General features: G+C 35.6%; 1 protein-coding gene across 11 annotated transcripts in view; it reads right to left on the reverse strand.

Moving 5' to 3' along the window:
- Positions 1-2,511: 2,511 nt before the first annotated feature.
- The window catches only part of LOC308688229 (B-cell receptor CD22-like), a 66,233-nt gene continuing 48,077 nt past the window's right edge, over positions 2,512-20,667 (reverse strand). For all 11 annotated transcript variants that reach the window (XM_081361166.1, XM_081361167.1, XM_081361165.1 and 8 more), the window contains 9 exons: positions 9,805-9,877; positions 8,734-9,078; positions 8,387-8,635; positions 4,696-4,950; positions 4,349-4,606; positions 4,010-4,267; positions 3,723-3,807; positions 3,499-3,544; positions 2,512-2,956 (listed from right to left, as the gene is read on the reverse strand). In XM_081361166.1, coding sequence (XP_081217292.1) covers positions 2,696-2,956; positions 3,499-3,544; positions 3,723-3,807; positions 4,010-4,267; positions 4,349-4,606; positions 4,696-4,950; positions 8,387-8,635; positions 8,734-9,078; positions 9,805-9,877 — 1,830 coding nt within the window. In that variant the 3' untranslated portion in view covers positions 2,512-2,695. The remainder of the gene's footprint in view (positions 2,957-3,498; positions 3,545-3,722; positions 3,808-4,009; positions 4,268-4,348; positions 4,607-4,695; positions 4,951-8,386; positions 8,636-8,733; positions 9,079-9,804; positions 9,878-20,667) is intronic.

A 20,667-nucleotide genomic window follows, 5' to 3' on the forward strand; every position in this document is an offset into this window, starting at 1 on the left:
GTGTTACGCATGTTCTAAAGAGAGAAACTCGTAATTTAGAGCGTAAATGGAAACAAACTAATCTAGAGGTCTTTAGAATCGCATGGAAAGACAGTATGTCACGTTATAAAAAGGCCCTAAAAGCAGCCAGGGCTGAGCATCTCCGCAAACTAATAGAAAACAACCAAAATAATCCTAGGTTTTTATTTAACACCGTCGCTAGACTAACAAATAAACAGACGTTACCGGAGCAAAATATTCCGTTACAGTGTAGTAGTAATGATTTTATGAATTTCTTCACTGAGAAAATAGAAAGCATCAGAAACACAATTGTAAATGTACAATCTTTAATGGTGTCTTATGATTCAGCCTCAATTATCACCCCGCAAGAACAATTACAGTGCTTTACAACTATAGGACAGGAAGAGTTAAATAAACTTATCATTGCATCTAAACCAACAACGTGTTTATTAGATCCAATACCAACTAAACTACTGAAACAAGTGTTACCTGTAGTGGAAGAGCCTCTTCTCAATATTATTAACTCGTCTTTATCCTTAGGTCATGTTCCAAGAATATTCAAGTTGGCAGTTATAAAACCTCTTATTAAGAAACCACAATTAGATCATAATAACCTAGCAAATTACAGACCCATTTCAAATCTTCCATTTATGTCTAAAATACTAGAAAAAGTTGTGTCCGCTCAACTGTGCTCTTTCTTGCAAGAAAATGATATCTATGAAAAGTTTCAGTCTGGATTCAGGCCGCACCATAGCACAGAAACTGCGCTCGTTAAAATCACAAATGATTTACTTTTAGCTTCTGACCAAGGCTGTATCTCAATATTAGTTTTACTTGATCTTAGTGCTGCGTTCGATACTATAGATCACACAATACTCTTAGACCGACTACAAAACTACACTGGTGTTCAGGGACAGGCATTAAGCTGGTTCAGATCATACTTATCAGACCGTTACCATTTTGTCTGCGTAAATGGGGAAAAATCGAAGATAACGTCAGTAAACTACGGTGTACCGCAAGGATCTGTGTTAGGCCCTCTGCTATTCTCAATATATATGCTGCCACTTGGTAATATTATAAGAAAACATGGAATTAATTTCCACTGTTATGCTGATGACACTCAATTATATATTTCATCACGACCAGATGAAAACGCTAAATTATCTAAATTAACAGAGTGTGTTAAAGATATAAAATACTGGATGACATGTAATTTTCTGCTATTAAATTCAGATAAAACGGAGGTATTACTTATTAGTCCAAAAAACTGCCCACAAAACCTCTTACAATACAACTTTAATTTAGAAGGGTGTCCTGTTACTTTATCCTCTACAGTAAAAGACCTGGGTGTTATATTAGACCGCAACTTGTCTTTTGAAAATCATATTTCATATGTTACAAGAACAGCCTTTTTCCACCTTAGAAACATTGCTAAGCTACGTAACATGCTATCTGTTTCTGATGCAGAAAAGTTAGTTCATGCATTCATGACCTCGAGACTAGATTACTGTAATGCTTTATTAGCTGGTTGTCCTGCATCCTCAATAAACAAGCTACAGTTAGTCCAAAATGCCGCCGCTAGAGTTCTTACTAGATCAAGAAAATACGATCATATAACACCAATTCTGTCGTCTCTACATTGGTTACCTATAAAGTTCCGTATCAATTACAAAGTATTGCTACTGACCTATAAAGCCCTAAATGGTTTAGCTCCCGTGTATTTAACGGAACTTCTATCGCCCTACAATCCATCGCGCTCTTTAAGATCACTAAATTCGAGGCTTCTGGTCATTCCTAGGATATCTAAGTCCACTAAAGGAGGGAGAGCGTTTTCACATTTAGCTCCTAAACTCTGGAATGGCCTTCCTGATATTGTTCGAGGCTCAGACTCGCTGTCCCAGTTTAAAACTAGATTAAAGACGCATCTCTTCAGCCAGGCATTCACATAATACTTACATTTTATACTACAGTTGAATCAGATTGAATGCATTAATATTGCGAACAGCAGGTACGCTAATTATTTCCCATATGCTTTTCTGTTGTTATCTCGGGACGCTAGTCCCGAGGTAAATACAGATCGTCAGCTCCAGTTTGTATCCAGCCTCTCATGGAAACTACAGATTCGCCAACACCCGTGCAGAGACGACTCGGCGCCTGTGAAGAGACGACTCGACGCTGGCTATGTTTATGCCCTAAATCAATACATGATTAACTAACTGTATTTCTCAATGTACATTTCTGAAATGCACTTTCTGTAAAGCTGCTTTGAAACAATATGTATTGTGAAAAGCGCTATACAAATAAATTTTGAATTGAATTGAATTGAATAGTGCTGGTTAAGTTGGTGATGGTTAGTGTTGGTTAAGTTAGTGCTAGTTAAGATAGTGCTGGTTAAGATGGTGATGGTTAAGATAGTGCTGGTTAAATTGGTGATGGTTAAGCTGGTTAAGCTGGTGCTGGTTAAGTTGGTGGTGTTTAAGCTGGTGCTGGTTAAGATAGTTTTGTTAAAGTTGGTGCTGGTTAAGTTGGTGGTGTTTCAGCTGGTGCTGGTTAAGATAGTGCTATTTAAGTTGGTGATAAGTTGGTACTGGTTAAGTTGGTGCCGGAAAAGTTGGTGCTGGTTAAGCTGGTGCTGCTGAAGTTGGTACTGGTTAAGTTGTTGCTGGTAAAGTTAGTACAGGTTAAGTTGTTTTTCTCACCTCACTGCAGCTTCAGGCTGATGAACTCTTATATTGTCATATTGACATTCATTCTCCTCTGCTCTCTTCGTCTCTGTCTTTCTGTGATGTTGGACAGTTGTGTACAGGATCTCCTCAGTATCTCTGGATTCAGGAGATTTTCCCCTGAATTCTTTGGGTTTCACACTGGCATACAGAGCGTCATTGGCTAAATCCAGTTCAGAAAGAGGCTTATCATGGACTGAAACTCTCCGTGACGCATCAGAATAGAGATCATTCTGAAATACAAGAACTTTTTTAATTATTATTAAGACATGTAAATCAGTGTGATCTGAAGTATAGATTCTCAGTCTAGAGAAGTTTCAAACTTTTCAGATCAAGTGCCAGATCAGATCAAATCACATCAATGTAGTGATGTAAAATTCTAAAATGCAGACATATAATTAAATGACAATAATAATTGTATGTGACATACACTGCTGTGCTGATGTAAATGATAATGATTATAAAATGATAAGACAAATAATATTAATCATAATATATAGCATATATATAGAAAATTAGAATTAAACCATGGAAAAATAAGTTTTTTTTTTCTTTATGAGTCGCATCACATGAGGACGCTTAACACAGAGTTTGATATGCATTGGTATAATAAGAGGAAAATATCAGTTTATGGAAGTTTATTGGATTGAGATGATAAATACTTTGATAATGTTAGTTTCTCATCAGTTTGTACAGTTACAGTCTGAGACGCAGATAACGGCTGATCGACTGATTTTCTGCTTCAGTAAAGTCATGTTGTGTTTGGATGATTTACCTCTTTCACTGTTAGATCTTCAGCTTTAACATTCCTTTGTTTCTTCCTGTTATAATGACAGACATTAACAGCATATGGACGAATGGATTAAATTAAGAGAAAATATGAACACTGTTTTACTTGATTACTAAGATTATTAATAATCAAACACAAATTAGCCATTTTCTTCTACATCAGACCAAAAGTTAACTTATACAATCACTGACATTTTTTATTGAACTCACATAATGAACAGGATGAAGATGATGATGAATAATACTCCAGATGCCGCTGTGATCACAATCACATTCCTACCAGCAACATGATGAACTGAAAGAGGAAGATCATCATGATTAACTCTCCAAACTGATGAATGATGTGAAGATACAAGTGGGTCTAAGACAGACAAAAAACTTATGAATCTTATGAATCACCCTCCATTATTTCACTTGATGGACTGATGCAATCACAGGATTTATTGGAGGATCAAGTTGAAGGTATGAAAAATGAAAATATTATTCATAAAACTCACACATGACGTTTAAAGTCACAGTATCAGAGTATTTCTCTCCATGTTCATTGATGGACTTGCACTTGTATTCTCCACTGTCATCAGAGCTGATCTTTGAGATGTTGAAGATTCTTCCAGATCCTACAATCGTTCCTCCTTTAATCCAGCTGAAGTTCAGAGCAGGAGGGTTTGAGTCACTGATGCAGTTCAGAGTCACTGAATCTCCCTCCACTATTACACCAGATGGACTGATGGACACTGAGACGCTCCTGGGAGGATCTAAAGACAAAAAATTAAATTCATAACAAATACTTATGAATTTTAAGTTTCTTAACAATGTGCAGGTGATCAATAACTCACACATGACATTTAAAGTCACATTATCAGAGTATTTCCCTCCATGTTTATTGATGGACTTGCACTTGTATTCTCCACTGTCATCAGAGCTGATCTTTGAGATGTTGAAGATTCTTCCAGATCCTACAATCGTTCCTCCTTTAAACCAGCTGAAGTTCAGAGCAGGAGGGTTTGAGTCACTGGTGCAGTTCAGAGTCACTGAATCTCCCTCCATTATTACACCAGATGGACTGATGGACACTGAGACGTTTCTGGGTGGGTCTAAAACAGACAAAAAATAAAGTTCAATGAATATTAGGAAATTATGAATTTAGAAAATTTAAACAATGTGCAGGTGATCATGTACTCACACATGACGTTTAATGTCACATTAGCAGAGTATTTCTCTCCATGTTTATTGATGGACTTGCACTTGTATTCTCCACTGTCATCAGAGCTGATCTTTGAGATGTTGAAGATTCTTTCAGATCCTACAATCGTTCCTCCTTTAAACCAGCTGATTTCTGCAGGAGGGTTTGAGTCACTGATGCAGTTCAGAGTCACTGAATCTCCCTCCACTATTACACCAGATGGACTGATGGACACTGAGACGTTCTTTGGAGGATCTAACAGAAATATACAAAAACACTAACAATCAAAGTAAATTTGACATCACCGACTCATCATATTAATCAAAATCAATTGACACGATAGTAAAAGGTTGGAAGACCGAAGTTTCACGTGGAGCATTCAGAGATTTACCGCGGGGTGTGAATTGTGCTGAAAAAAACAACAACAAAAAAACATTTGCCTTATCTTCTCTGAAAAGCGTTCCGCACATTCAGCTGACATTAACCACAGTTTCAATCAACGAAAGAACCTATCTAGTGATGAAATGTTTTCTGTGTTGACACAAATTTTATTCGATGTCCTGTCATAAACTGCTGAGATAATCACACAAGGCGTGCCGTAGGCTACACTATGGGCTGCACGTCCATTAATGACATGTCCGATTCGCGAACTAAAGACTCCTTTGAACCGATTCACTTTAATGAATGGTAAAAACAGCTGTCCATCTGTCCAACAACAAACTCACGAGATGTCTGAATTGGTGTATAAGAATAGGACAGAGGCCGCACTATGCATAAACGTTTTTTATTCGTTGCACAAACGCGTTTCGGCGTGTGCCTTCTTCAACGCACACTGAAGAAGGCACACGCCGAAACGCGTTTGTGCAACGAATAAAAAACGTTTATGCATAGTGCGGCCTCTGTCCTATTCTTATGTATTATATTTTTAGGCCAGCACTCTAAAAAGTGTATTATCAAAATTGAGTGAAGCCTGCTCCTATCCTCATTAATGAATTGGTGTATAACAAATCGGTAACGCTTTACAATAATGTTCCATTTATTAGTTAACTACATTAGTTAACATTTAGGCTACTATTAATAAACTGCACTTCTACAGCATTGTTAATGTTAATTTTAACATTTAGCCTACTAATAGCCTACATTATTGAAATCAAGTTTTTATTTAAATGTATTTATATTTTATTTATTTATTATTTATATTTGTTAACACAGTGGTGTCATTTTTGTTTAATGTAGACCCTCTTTTATAATTATATCAACTCTTTAAAGGTGCCAGAGTAGATAAATGTAGGCAGTCTTGAAATATAACACAGACTCTACCTTGATGACTCGACTCGGACTCGAACACTGGGGACTCGAGACTCGACTCTTACTCGAACTCAGGAAATGGTGACTCGACTCGGACTCTTCTTTGGTGACTCGACTCGGACTCTTCTTTGGTGACTCGGACTCGGACACTGGGGACTCGAGACTCGACTCGGACTCGACAATTGGTGACTCGACTACAACACTGATAGCAGCAGTCTCCAACTGCAATAAAACACACCTAAACAACACTACAAAACCCCCAATGCTAAATTATCAAGTCAAGTGGTGATTGAGCGTTAGTGATGAACACCTGCTGTTAACAAGCATAATCACTGAAGGAAAGAGAAACACAAGAACTACAACTGACTTCAGACACAGCCTTAGATGAAATCAACTGAAGAGAAAAGTCCCCATTGTGGTGATCAGTGTTTAGTTTAGTTGGTCTCTTGATCCTTGACTTCTGTTGATTTAGTTCTATTTCAGCAACTGCAGTTGTGTTTTACCTAAAACACTTTTACATTGTAAAGAAAAGAGATCAATTGAAGGAGATTGTTTATGATTTATCGCTGATTGATGAAATCTGATTTAAATCTGTACTTTTTTAAACAAGTTTAAAAAATGCTATTTTGAGAACTACAGTATATAAACACAGTAAGGTGAACAAAGTGAACAAATCATTTCAAGTGCTAAAACATTTAAATGCAATAATTTTCCGGGCTTTCAGACACACACATCATGCAAACATCAACAATGGTGACAATCAACAAATAAAAGAATTCAGTTGCATAATTTATTTCATGCCACACTGCATGCTGGGAGCCATAAATGAGTATGCACCCATCATGCACTGTGGCATGAACCATCTTACCATTCTTGAATTTCATATGCTGATTATTTAAATATATGAAGGATAATACACAGTTCTGATCAATGATTAAACTTAAGATGCAATAAGGGAAGCTAAGCCACTTCATGATGATGTAACCTTAAAAATCTGTACTTAACATCATCTGATCTGAAAATGTTTTCTAAACACACTGTTAAAGCAGCAAGAGAAAAACTAATACAATGATCAAGGGTCAAGAGCCCAACTACAGGAAACACTGATCACTTCAAATGTTTGTTCCTCTTTCCTTCAGTGATTTTCATCATTAACAGCATGTGTCGTCCCTAATGCTCACACTGAGCACTGTTTATGAAACACAGGGGATTTTGCTGTATATCGTCCAACCTTAAGCTATTGTTTAAAACATTGTTTTAACGAGTTCTCGCGAGAGCACAAATTGAATTTGCTCAGCGAGTTACTCTGACGTCGAGTAATGATGCTCATTAAATATGCCCTTGTATCCGAGCTGCACCAATCACATCAGGTTATCTGATATAGGCAGGCCAGAGGCGAGATGACGACAGCGCTGTGACGTCGAAGTCATTAGTAAACATTGCAAGATGGCTTTGGATGAACACCAGTTGTTTGAAACGGCTTTGGCCGCTACAATGAACGAGTTAGACTTGGCTTTTTCTCTAAAAGAGGAACAGAAGACGGCGCAAGAATCGTTCCTTTGCAAGAAGGGCGTTTTTGCTGTTTTGTCGACCGGATACGGCAAGAGTGTAATCTACCAGTTAGCTCCGCTGGTAGCTAAGCGATAACTTGTTGTGATTGGATGTAGTGTTATCCAATTGCGTGCAGTGAGATTTTCAAATGCATGCTTGGTGCCGCCCCTCGAGCTGGCCAATTTTCATTAGTCGACGCCAGACCATGGATTTCCAGGCTAACGTTTTTTAGCAATCCTAAAAGATCATTACAAATCACACTGCGACATGGATCTATTAAACTTGCAAAGAGGAAGCGGCAAAAGAGGAAGGGAAAAGACCTTGAGGTTAACAGTTTTAAGTTTTAGCGCCATGTCGCATTGATTTCATGTTGTATTTTTATTGGCTGGTCAGTAGATGTAGTAGCAGCAAACACAATGTGAGACGATCATGCTGAATATCTGACACTGTCCGAAAATTATCGTAGGCTTTCTTTTGTCGCAAGATCATGAGAACGGCCGTCTTTGAACCTCTCTCACTGTACGATGAAGGACCAGCGATTAGGAGCAACCACCACAGAAATCACCACGATTGTTTCACGATGGCAATCTTTCGTCTCGGAAAGCGGAAAATTGTGCAGTGTGTCCCGGGCTTTAGCCAGAAAGTTAGTGACCCTTATTATTTAAAGGACATTTGAAGAAAGACCAACTACCGTTGAAGAGACACTCTATTTATGTTACTGTAATAAATTTTGTTCATAACTTTGAGAGAATCTTGCCAGAACATTTGCCAAAGTCCTGACCTGAACTGTGTTTTTTTGCTTTTCATAAATAAAACATTTAATTACACTCACACATGACATTGAGCTGAACCTCAGGAGAGATGTGAGTGTGTCCGTCTACAGCACAGCTATATCTGCCTGAATCCTCTCTTCTGACTGACTGCAGCAGGAGTTCATTGTTTCTGTCTCTTCTCTCAGTTAATGGCTGTGAGTTTCTGTACCAGATGAATGTTGCTCTGTCAGTCAGAGCGCAGCTGCTTTTACATCTCGGAGTGACTGAATCTCCCTCTGTCACTCTCTCAGGAGACTCCACCTGAAGATCTGAACACAACACACACATTATATCTAGTGCTGCTGTCATACACTGATTATTATTTAACATAATGCACAGAAGAAGAGATAAACCTCATCAAAGTCACCTGTGACAGTAAGAGTCACTCCTGGATCACCAGTCCATTTTCCATCACGTTTATCAGTGATGAATCTGAAATAGTACATGTGTGAATCCTTCAGTGTCACATGACTCAGTCTGATGGTGCAGTTCTGCTGTGTATCTCCCAGATACTGAAGCCTCTGACTGTATTCAGGGTCCTTAGACAGATCTGGAGACTCATCACCCTTTAATGACTCGGTCCAGAACACTTTCTTGATCTGATATCCAGTAGTAGGGTATTTATAAGTGCATCTCATTATCACTGTTGAGTCCTTTAGTGCACAGATGTGTGAAGGACTGTAACTCACACCCCAATCAGCACTAGAAACCCCTGAAACACAGAATTCATCAAGATGAAAATTTTGTTTTATTAGTTACAACTGCCAATAAAAGCATGTGAAAGCTTTTATTACACGAAAATGGTGGCTCATGCCAAAAAAAAATACAGGGTAATCTTTTTAACTCTTTCCCCACCATTGACAGGATTTTCCGGCTTTCCGTGTTTTCACTGTTATACAAAGGGGGATAAAGAAATAAAGAGAGGGTAAAGAGTACAGGAAAAAAAACGGGATACAAGCGATACAATTATTGCTTATGCACGTTGTAGTCTTTGGAGGGAAAAACATGATTTTCTCAGCTTTTTGTTCAAAGTGTCACTCTTTTTTATGAAACTTACCTATATTCAAGTGTTGACAAAAAAAAAAAATAAATAAAAATACATAAAACTTGTTTTAAAGCAGAGGCTCTGTTCTTTCTTTTGATATATTGCATGTTCAGATACTCATACAAAAAAATATTTTGTGGGCCTTAAATAATTTTTTTTTTTTTAAATGACCCACAATGCTGGCGGTTGCTGGCAACTTACAAAAACCGCCGGAAGGGAAAGAGTTAAAATTTAAAATTGATGATCTGGTGCTACACAACCTAACTTCCTGTTTCAAAAGGGGGGAAAAAAATCAACAAAGCTGCTCATTAATCACTAATTATGGTCTTTAAATTAGATTAATTACAATTAAATAAAATCAGTGTTTCTAATGTGAATGTAAGAGAGACTCACCGTGAATCATGAGCAGAAAGAAGATCAGAGGAAGAGGAGGAGCCATTCTGACCCACATCAGCATAACATATATCTATAATACAGCATTAAACATCACTTATATGCTCATAAACAGTGTATGTTCATCACCCTAAACAGCTCTTAGTGTTAGTAAGATCTTTGCACATCTGAAGATTATTAGTGTGTGTAAATGAACTGATCATTATGAACAGAAGATATTCCTCATGTCAGGAATCATGTGATATATGAGCTTCATGTATAGCAATAATTATCCGTTTCATTTAAGTAAGAGTGTGTTTGTCTTACCGTGTTGAAGCTCATCAGATCAACAGCAACCAAATGACTGACTGTTTTAACACAAGCACTTTAGCTTTACAGTGAAGGACTTTGTGTGGTTAACACTGTTTATTAATGACCAGAGGTGGAAAAACCTGTTTTTCATTCAGCAAGAGGAAACTCTTTTTCCTCTTTTTGTCTGTTGCCCTACTGGACATCCTGAATTTGTGTATCTCATTATGATTAACTTACTAAAATGCAGAACTTATACACTTTATATATATATATATATATATATATATATATATATATATATATATATATATATATATATTTTTTTTTTTTTTTTTTTTTTTTTTTTTTACTTTTCTGTTATTGGCTGGAGCCCAGATTAATTTTAATTACACAATGATAGATGAGTTTAATTTTGTGACTGCTCTTACTTGAAGATATTTTGTCGTCCTCGTTCACACTTTTGCCTGGATAATGTTTGTATATATACCCCTTGCACTTTAAAAATATTGTTATTAAACTTCAACAGCCAATGGTGTAGTTGAAGACATCAGCCTGATTTAATTGAATAATTTCATCCTGAATCATTAACACATTACACATAAACAACTATCACATAATTATGCACATAAATAATGAGATACATGAGACAACCGTCCTTATAGGTCAAAATTACATTGCTGACATTAAACAAAAGCTGATCTTGTACTCTTCTTATGTGCAATAGATTCATCCACAAACATTAAGTGGATAGTTCACTTTAAAATGAAAATTCTGTCATCTAAGGGCGTTTTTCCACTGGGTTCGTTTGCTGCGGTCCGAACCCGAGTGCGCTAGTTCCCAGCGCCCCCCGCAGCGTTGGTCTGGTTTCACACTCAATTAGTTCTATAGAACCCAGGTGCGTTTGCAGTGATCTTACGTCATCGCAAATGCACACGGAAAACACATGGAGAATACAACTCGACTGAGCATAGCTGTAATTTGTATGTTTTTTTGGTGCTATTATGCACAACATAGTGTCTCTTCAGTGTCCCACAACGTTCCCCTGCCACTCATGGTTGTCGTGTGTGAGGAAACAATGATATCGACAGTGATACGCATGCGCGGGATACTATACTTCCTGAACAAGCGCGCACCCGAGTCCGTGTTGCTTGCACATTAACGCGAACCGCACCACGGTTCGGGAGCAACTGAGCTCAGACCACCTCCTCCAGGTAGTCTCGGGTTCGGTACTCTAGTGCGCACCCGGGTCCGATGACAGCGTTCACATTAGCGATTTTTCATGCGAACCGTGCCCCGGTCCGCACTAAACTGCCAGTGTGAAAGCGCCCATATACTCACCCTCATGTTGTTTCAAACCTGTATGAATTTCTTTCTTCTGCAGAACACAAAGGAAGATATTTAGAAGAATGTCAGTAACCAGACAGTTTCTGGGTCCCATTGACTTCCATAGTAGGAAAAAAAAATACTATAGTACAACACTGCACGTTTTCTTAGTCTCCCTAATCAAACACACCTGATTCAACTCATCAGTTCATTAGAAGAAACTCTAGGACAGGGATGGGCAAATGCTGTCCTGGAGGGCCACTGTCCTGCAGGGTTTAGCTCCAACCCTGATAAACTCTCCTGTCTGTAACCCCCTGGAGTCATGGGGATTACTTTTATGATGGATGGATTCATGTTTTGGTCCTTTTTGTGACTTTTGCATTTTGAATGTTATCATTGGTCTCCCCCTTATTTTTGATTTATTGAATTTATTTCACATATTCTCAAAATTGTCACTGTGACAGTCTCACCATTTAATTTCTCTATATGTGTGTGTGTTTTGCACTCTTGATATTTCTGAGGTTCACCCCTTCATTGCTGTGTGCTTTTTTTCTGCATTCTGGCTGATTTGTAGATCGTACATAAAAAATAAAAAAAAATCTGTATTTTCGTATTTTTGCCAATTTCCCATTCATTTCCTATAGTGGCCATTGTAGACCTTGAAAACCACAAGTGTGTCTATTTTTATTTTATTTTTTCTGACCACTCAGCCTTTTCAAATCATGCCCTCAATTGTGTGTGTGTGTGTGTGTGTGTGTGTGTGTGTGTGTGTGTGTGTGTGTACTTGTCTACCTATCTAAGTGGGGACCTTGGTGTCGTTACACACTCACCAACAGGGGACCGCCGAGCCAAGTGGGGACTTTTTTCAAGTCCCCTGTTGGTCATGCTAAACAAGTTAAAATCAGCTAAAACACGCTCTGGTGATTTTTTTTCATTTTTGACCAAGTGGGGACCTACATGTGTGTGTGTGTGTTTAAGTCCATACTCAGCAGCGCTCCTGTAGGCTGGAGCAGGAACTGCAGTGGCCCATTAACACACGTCGTTCACACTTCTCTATTGTCTGAATGGGTTGCTGTCCTAGAGAGGCTCTGAGACTGTAGAGCTGATGTTTAACTGGCGGCTTAGTTCAGGAGCTTTATAATAACTCCACGCTATTATTCATTAGTTAAGCATTAGTAAACAGTTAATTAATTTATAAAGAATTAATATACATTAATAAGCAGTTTATAAATACAGCTATAAATGCTTTATTCCTTTTTTAAAAGCATATCAATAATGTGTTTAATAATTGTATTTCATACTTTTTTAATGATCAATTTATCGTTTCTAAATGAAGTATAGCATAATTTACAAAGCAGTTATTTAGGAGTTGTCAGTGGTTCATAAGATCACCTACAAAGTGTGAGTAAATGATTAAACTATTTAAATGTACATTCATACATATTTATTATTCAGACATATAGTAATAGTTCCTTAGTGTGTTTATAAATGGTTTATTAACATGTATTTCTACTGTAATGCAGGTATTTATAAAGCACTTAGTAGTGGTAAGTTCACTATTTTTGTGAGCTCATCTAAAGTGAGGACTAGTTATGCCTTGTAAAACATTTATAAAGGAGATTTAAAGGCTGTTAATATGTCTATGTTCTCGATCGCTGTGTTGTGTTTGTTTCCTTTTTCTGTTTAGAAGAAAACTGAGTCTTTAAATCTCCTTTATAAATTATTTACAGCGCATAACTAGTCCTCACTTCAAATGAGCTCACAAAATAGTGAACTGACCACTACTAAATGCTTTATAACTACCTGAATCTACTACATTTACTTAAACTTTCTAAGTGATCTTATTAATCACTGACAACACCTTAATAACTGGTTTAAAATAACGCTATACTGCATTTAGAAATGATAAATTGATAATAAAGTATGAAAATAAAATTATGAAACACATTATAGATATGATACAATGGTACATATGGTACAATAATACAACATATAAAACTGTATTTATAAACTGATTATTAATGTCTGCTTATTATTTAACTGTTTATTGATTAACTAATGATTAATAGGATGCAGATATTATAAAGGGTTACCATATATATTATATTATTCATAATATAACTTCAAATATGCATTTTTTATAAAAAAAAAATTATATATATATATAGATCCCCTCTTGGCATATATATATATATATATATATATATATATATATATATATGCCAAGAGGGGATCTATATATATATATATAATTTTTTTTTTATAAAAAAATGCATATTTGAAGTTATATTATGAACATTGAGTTGCAGATCCCCTCTTGGCATATATATATATATATATATATATATATATATATATATATATATATGCCAAGAGGGGATCTGCAACTCAATGTTATAATTATAATGCATTTATTATTATATAATTAAGATATTAATAATGCGACTGATAGTTTTGGCTGCCTATTAAATAAAACATAATTTCTACTCTAAAAAAATCAACAGACATGTCCTTATATTTTTTTTGTTTCCTTTGTTTCTAGGATGTTGATGTACAGAGATAGTCAGTGTTTGAAATATTGCTCAATTTAAATGCAACCAAACATGTGTCGCTTGTTACCATCCAACAGTGGATCCTTCTTTAAGAACAAATTCAAAACTTTTGAGTTGACTTGCTGTATCTTGTCATTTTAAAGAAACAAAAATGAAATATTTTTTTTCATAATATAACTTCAAATATGCAAAAAAAAAAAAAAAAAAAAAAAAAAAAAAAAAAAAAACTTAAACATGCTAAGATGGAATCTCAACTCTGAACAATCTCTACCTATACAACAGTGGACTCACAATAGCCTGCAATGGAACTGTGTGTGTGTGAACAGTTAAGTCTGTCTTTATTTTGTAACTATAAGTATATATATATCATAGATACTTTGTATGCTTGGTTATGCAGTCCCTAACAGTTTACTTGCCATTGTTATGTGCCATTGCACACACACACGTCTATATTACTAACAGACCAATGTCGCTACACTGACCAAGTGAGGACTTTGTGAACGATCTCTACCTATACAAGAGGGGAATCTGCAATGGAGCTGTGTGTGTATGAACAGTGAAGTGAACTGGCAGTGAAGTCTGCCTTCATTATGTAACTATATATATATATATATATATATATATATATATATAGTATATTAATCAAACAGAAATAGCTCTTTAAGGTAACGATTTCAGGTGACCTATATTTAGTATAGTGTAAAGCATACTTTATACAGTGAATAATGATTTTATTAATTTAAAATGAACTTCGTATCCCCATGTTGGATGGTATAGAACGATACTTGTTTGGCTAAAATAAAGTGCGTATCATATGCATGTAAAAAACTAATTTTCGCGTAAAACATTGCACGATAAACAATGCATGCTATAGAGATGCATTTTCATGAGATCAGGCTGGGCATCCTCAAGTATATAACATGTTCACATGCATACTTATCATCAGGTGTTCACATGTTCATGAGTATTGGCGTTTTTTTTTTTTTTTTTCTGACAAGGCGAACTACTGGCCTGGCTTGCATAATACAGCCCTTTTAGTGTTTATAGGGTTTGTTTGTAAACAATGTTATAGTTGTATTTAACAATATTTTACATTTTCACGCACTTGTGTAGTGTATTACTTTGGTTTGAAAATTACTTGCATTATCTTTTTAACTGTTAAATTCTCATTAATTTCTCTTTCATTATGCTTAGATGAGGTTAAATCTTGGCTTGCTCAAAATGTTTTGTCTTTAAATGAAGACAAAGAGGTGATAGTTTTCGCCCAACTGATCATTTTAAGACCCCCAGCATCGATTTGAGGAGCTTATCTGCATTTATATCTACACATGTGCGGAATATGGGGTGTGCTTTTAGATGGGCCTTTACAATTTGACAAACAAATATCTTCGGTAATTGGATCTAGTTTCTATCATCTTTGCTTTTATCTAAAATTAAAGACTTCCTAACTGACAAAACTGAATAGAGCAGAAATATTGCTTTAAGGTAACAAGTGCAGGTCACCACACAAGTTAAACTGTACATGATCTAGACTCTAGATAAATAAAATGCGACCGCAGCAGGAAGTCAGGGGAATGCTTATATTTCTTCCTTTGGTTTCAATTTTGAACATGTTGCAGTTCTTTTTAAAAAGGTATATATTTTAGTACAATTATAAAATGATATAACATTATTTGATACTGTACATTAGCAGCAATTACGGTACACATTTTTCACTTTAGCAACAAAGTGGAGACCCTCTTTTCTGTAATGAAAGGCCAATCTTATGGGTTGTGGTCTCTCAGACATCGACAGTAATAAAAATAAAATAAAAACATTGTTTCCCTTTGGACTTTAATTACACTTGATACTGGGCATCATTACATTTTTCCCCTGACTGACAGGTGATGCTTGTAACCCGATCATAATCTGTTATCCGACAAGATTAGAATGTTATATTCTAATTAAATTAAATTAGAATGTTTTTATTTCTCAATAATTATCACTTTTTTCAAAGCTCTTCAATCCACTGTCTTAACCAACTTCCAGCTTCACTGCAGTTAATTTCACATTCAAAATGCATTAAAACTACCAAAACACATAATTTATGTTTCAAATTAAGTCATTCTTTCAGAACTCTAGTGAAGGTTTCAGCCAACAAACACAATAAAATATACAAAACAAAAAAACACACAAACAACAGGCAGCAATATCCACTATTTTCTGCTGTTCAGAATTCAATGCAATTTATGTTACATGCTTCATGTTTACATTAATGTACAACATGATTTCCTTTTGTATAGATGTTGATGAAAATGAAAGACTAAGACTTGTGTAAGTGTTTAGTTACATCTTAATTTTTCAGTTTTTTTTTTTTTTTTTAAAGAATATTCAGAATATATATAAATGTGGTATACGGTAGAAATATTGCACATTTCAGTCTAGCTTAGGTTTTTAAATTAAATAACACAGTCTTGGAAATAATATGTAAGCATGTGCAAATAAGCCTGTATAGTAAATCAAGTTCTGTTGGTCTTTGTGTTTAAGTGAGAAATTAATTTATTTAAATTGAAAGATCTCAATGTTAATAAGATCTTTCAATTATATTTAACAGTTTTGAGCATATAAAAGAGTGTATAAAAATGGGCTCTAAGTTTTGGCAGTGGTTGTCTAAGTGAAATATGTAGTTTGGAAGATGTAGTCACTGAATGCATTAATACAACATTGAATGACACAGACATTTGCAACACTTCTACAGTAATACCGTATTAAAATATGTTCAGAATCTAAAAATAAATACGGAATACTATCAAAACAATTAGATGTAGCTGAACACATACAGGGTAAATCCCAGCGTTTTCTCTAGTTTATTTGAGAAATTGCACATATGTTGGTAACAGTACTGTGAGGGTTGTTGGCCTGTTTTCTCACCTGAGACAAACACTGGCCTTTCAGGCCTTCCTGCATTGATATGTAAATTGCATGTTGGGGGGAAGTGCAACAACTCAAAACACACACACTAGAGTCTACATACACATGAAAATACCTATTTTAGAATATCAAGGATATTAATGAGTTATGGTTAAATCATTCAATCATTTATACTACAGTCTTAAATTATATCTTAAATGATATCAGGTTAAAAGACCATGATATTTTACAGTACTGTGAGGGTTGTTGGTCTGTTTTCTCACCTGAGAAAAACACTGGCCTTTCAGGCCTTCCTGCATTGAAATGTAAATTGCATGTTGGGGGGAAGTGCAACAACTCAAAACACACACACTAGAGTCTACATACACATGAAAAATACCTATTTTAGAATATCAAGGATAGTAATGAATTATGGTTAAATCATTCAATCATTTATACTACAGTCTTAAATTATATCTTAAATGATATCAGGTTAAAAGACCATGATATCTTCTCCAAACCAACTTACAGCTTGACAGCAGTTCATTTCACATTCAAAATGCACTGAAACTTCATGTCTCCGATCAAATCATTATTCCAGAACACTAGAAAAGGTTTTACCCAAAAAACACAAGTTAAATCTGTTAGGATCTGTTCTGATATCCCCTTATATGAAAACATTACCCTGGAAGAACATGAAATTGCATACTGCTTGTCCCGCACAAAATCAAATAAGGCACCTGGACCTGATGGGTTGAATGGGCGTGTACTAAAGGATTGTGTTTATCAATTGACCGGGGTCTTTACACAGTTATTCCAGCTTTTGTTAAATACACGAAAAGTACCAAACCTATGGAAGGTATCCACAGTTGTCCCAGTACCCAAAATTACGGGAGCAAAAGGGTTAAATGATTTTAGACCAATATCATTAACATCTGTTTTGGGGAAATGCATGGAAAGAGTAATTATGCTGCACTTAATGTATTTTGTGAGTGATGTCTTGGATCCATTGCAATTCGCATACAAAAAAGCAAGAGGTACTGATGATGCAGTTTTAACATTATATAATTCAGTTGCTGAGCATGTACAATTAACTTCAAATTATGCTAGAATTTTGTTTTTAGATTTCACATCAGCTTTTAACACGTTGAAGATCCACATTTTAATTCAGCGACTGATTGATTTGGGGGTAAATGGTGGACTTATCTGGTGGATTAAAGATTGTCTATCTAATCGCCCACAAAGAGTGGCTATTAATGGCAAACTGTCTGGAATTATCACATTAAATACAGGAGCCCCTCAGGGAGCAATTTTATCACCAATAGTATTTTCTTTGTACATTAATGAGTATAAGATAAAAAATGAGGGTTTTAGTCTCCTTAAATATGCCGATGATATGGCACTTGTGGGTCTTATGAAAGTGGGAGATGCTGGTAGTGCTTCTGTATATTGTGACGTCCCTGAGTCTCCTGATCCCATTGGTCCTGGACGTGGGAGTTCCTGATTGGTCTTCCTCATCCTAATTGATAATTAGTTGTGTATAAAAGAGTGCTGTGTCTTGTTTAGAGCAGGCACTCCATGGGGATACTCTCCTCATGAGTGGCTCATTGTGTTTTGCTTACACATGTTGTCAATATGTTGTTTTTCCCTTAACCCTAGACTTTTGTTTATTATTATTATTATTGTTGCTGTTTGTGATATGTTTAACTCAATAAATCTTATTTTTGAATGAACATTTCTGTTTGATCCCCCTTTTGTGTTATGGCTTGAGCTGGTCGTAACAATATTATGAACATGCTGAAGCACTTTTTGAGTGGTGCCAGTCGAGTGCACTGGTGATAAACACAAATAAGACAAAGGAGTTGGTAATAACTGGAGACAAGCGTAATATTTTGGGGTTGGAACCTGTAGTACTAAATGGAAATCCAATATAATTTGTCAGTAATTTTAAGTATTTGGGGACATACATTGATGCCCAACTTAATTTTTTAGAAAATACTGATAGCATCTGTAAGAAGGCTCACCAGAGGTTACATCTAATTAGGAGGTTGAATCACTTTGGTGTGAGCAAGATTATACTCGAAATGGTTTATAAAAATTTTGTGGAAAGTATTCTAGTTTTTAATATGACATCATGGTATGGTAACCTGACTGTTGTGAATAAAGCTAGATTGTCCAAGATTGTGATTGAGGCAAGCAAAATAATTGGCAAGACACAGAGACACTTGAATGATCTTTATCGAGGAAAAAGTAAGGAAAAGGCTTTAAAGATAGTAGGGGATGTTTCTCATCCTTTACATAGCAAGTTTCAACTGCTGCCGTCTGGAAGACGTTATAGGCAACCACGAGTAATTAGGAAGGTTTACCAATTATCCTTTGTGCCAAATGCTGTCAAGATTTTAAATGGTAATGATTGATGTGTGCTTTGTTTATTACATTCCCCCCCTTTTTATTGTATTTTATGTTATGTGTTGTTGTATTGATGCATGTGAAGCCAGAGACAAATTTCCACTACGTGGACAATAAAGTAAAGTAAAGTAAATAATAAAAAAAAAAAACACAAATAACAGGTAGCATTATAACATATTTCTGCTGTTTTCTGTTGTTCAGAATTCACAGTATTTTATGTCACATGATGATGAAACTGCAAGATTAATACCTGTATGTGTTCAGCTACATCTAATTGTTTTGATAGTATTTAGTATTTATTTTTAGATTCTGAACATATTTTAATACGGTATTACTGTAGAAGTGTTGCAAATGTCTGTGTCATTCAATGTTGTATTAATGCATTCAGTGACTACATCTTCCAAACTACATATTTCACTTAGACAAAACCACTGCCAAAACTCAGAGCCCATTTTTATACACTCTTTTATATGCTCTAAACTGTTAAATATAATTGAAAGATCTTATTAACATTGAGATCTTTCAATTTAAATGAATTAATTTCTCACTTAAACACAAAGACCAACATAACTTGATTTACTATACAGGCTTGTTTGCACATGCTTACATAATATTTCCAAGACTGTGTTATTTAATTTAAAAACCTAAGATAGACTGAAATGTGCAATATTTCTACCGTATACCACATTGATATTCTGAATATTCTTAAAAAAAAAAAAAAAAGAAGATGTAACTAAACACCTAGTCAAGTCAAGTCAAGTTTATTTATATAGCGCTTTTCACAACATAGGTTGTAACAAAGCTGCTTCACAGTATTAAATTAAAACAATACATCAATGTTTGTTTCTAGTGGAACGTCCACGTTTGGTAATGCTGATCAATAGTATCGTTGATTGGTTAATTAAATTAATATCCCCAAATAACCCCAAATAACCCCAACTGAGCAAGCCAAAGGCAACAGTGGCAAGGAACCGAAAAACTCCATCAGGTGACCTAATGGAAAAAAAAAAAACCTTGGGAGAACCCGGGCTCAGTCGGGGGCCAGTTCTCCTCTGGCGTTTATGAACTAAAGGTCGGATTTAACTGTAAGATTAGATGTCTAAGACGACACCATTCCCTCTACACAGACTTTAAACGCGTTCACATTTTAAATGGCGCTCAAATGCGCATTTAGAATGGGTTCTATAGTTATGTGCGTTTGAATATACGCAGGTTTGGAATTCCCTACAAGCTAAGCCTAAACAAAGTACTTGTCTTTCCTTATAAATTTTGATAAAGAATTTTATTTTATTTTGTTGCTTTGGGGTAGGAACGCGAAACGAATTTTCCCGACAACGCCTTATTTGTATAGTGGTAGAGGGATCCTCCATAGGGAGAGACTAGTTGGCACTTCAGCACT

Source organism: Scardinius erythrophthalmus, assembly GCF_964197995.2.
Source record: "Scardinius erythrophthalmus genome assembly, chromosome: 3".
In the NCBI taxonomy this organism is placed as follows: Eukaryota; Metazoa; Chordata; class Actinopteri; order Cypriniformes; family Leuciscidae; genus Scardinius; species Scardinius erythrophthalmus.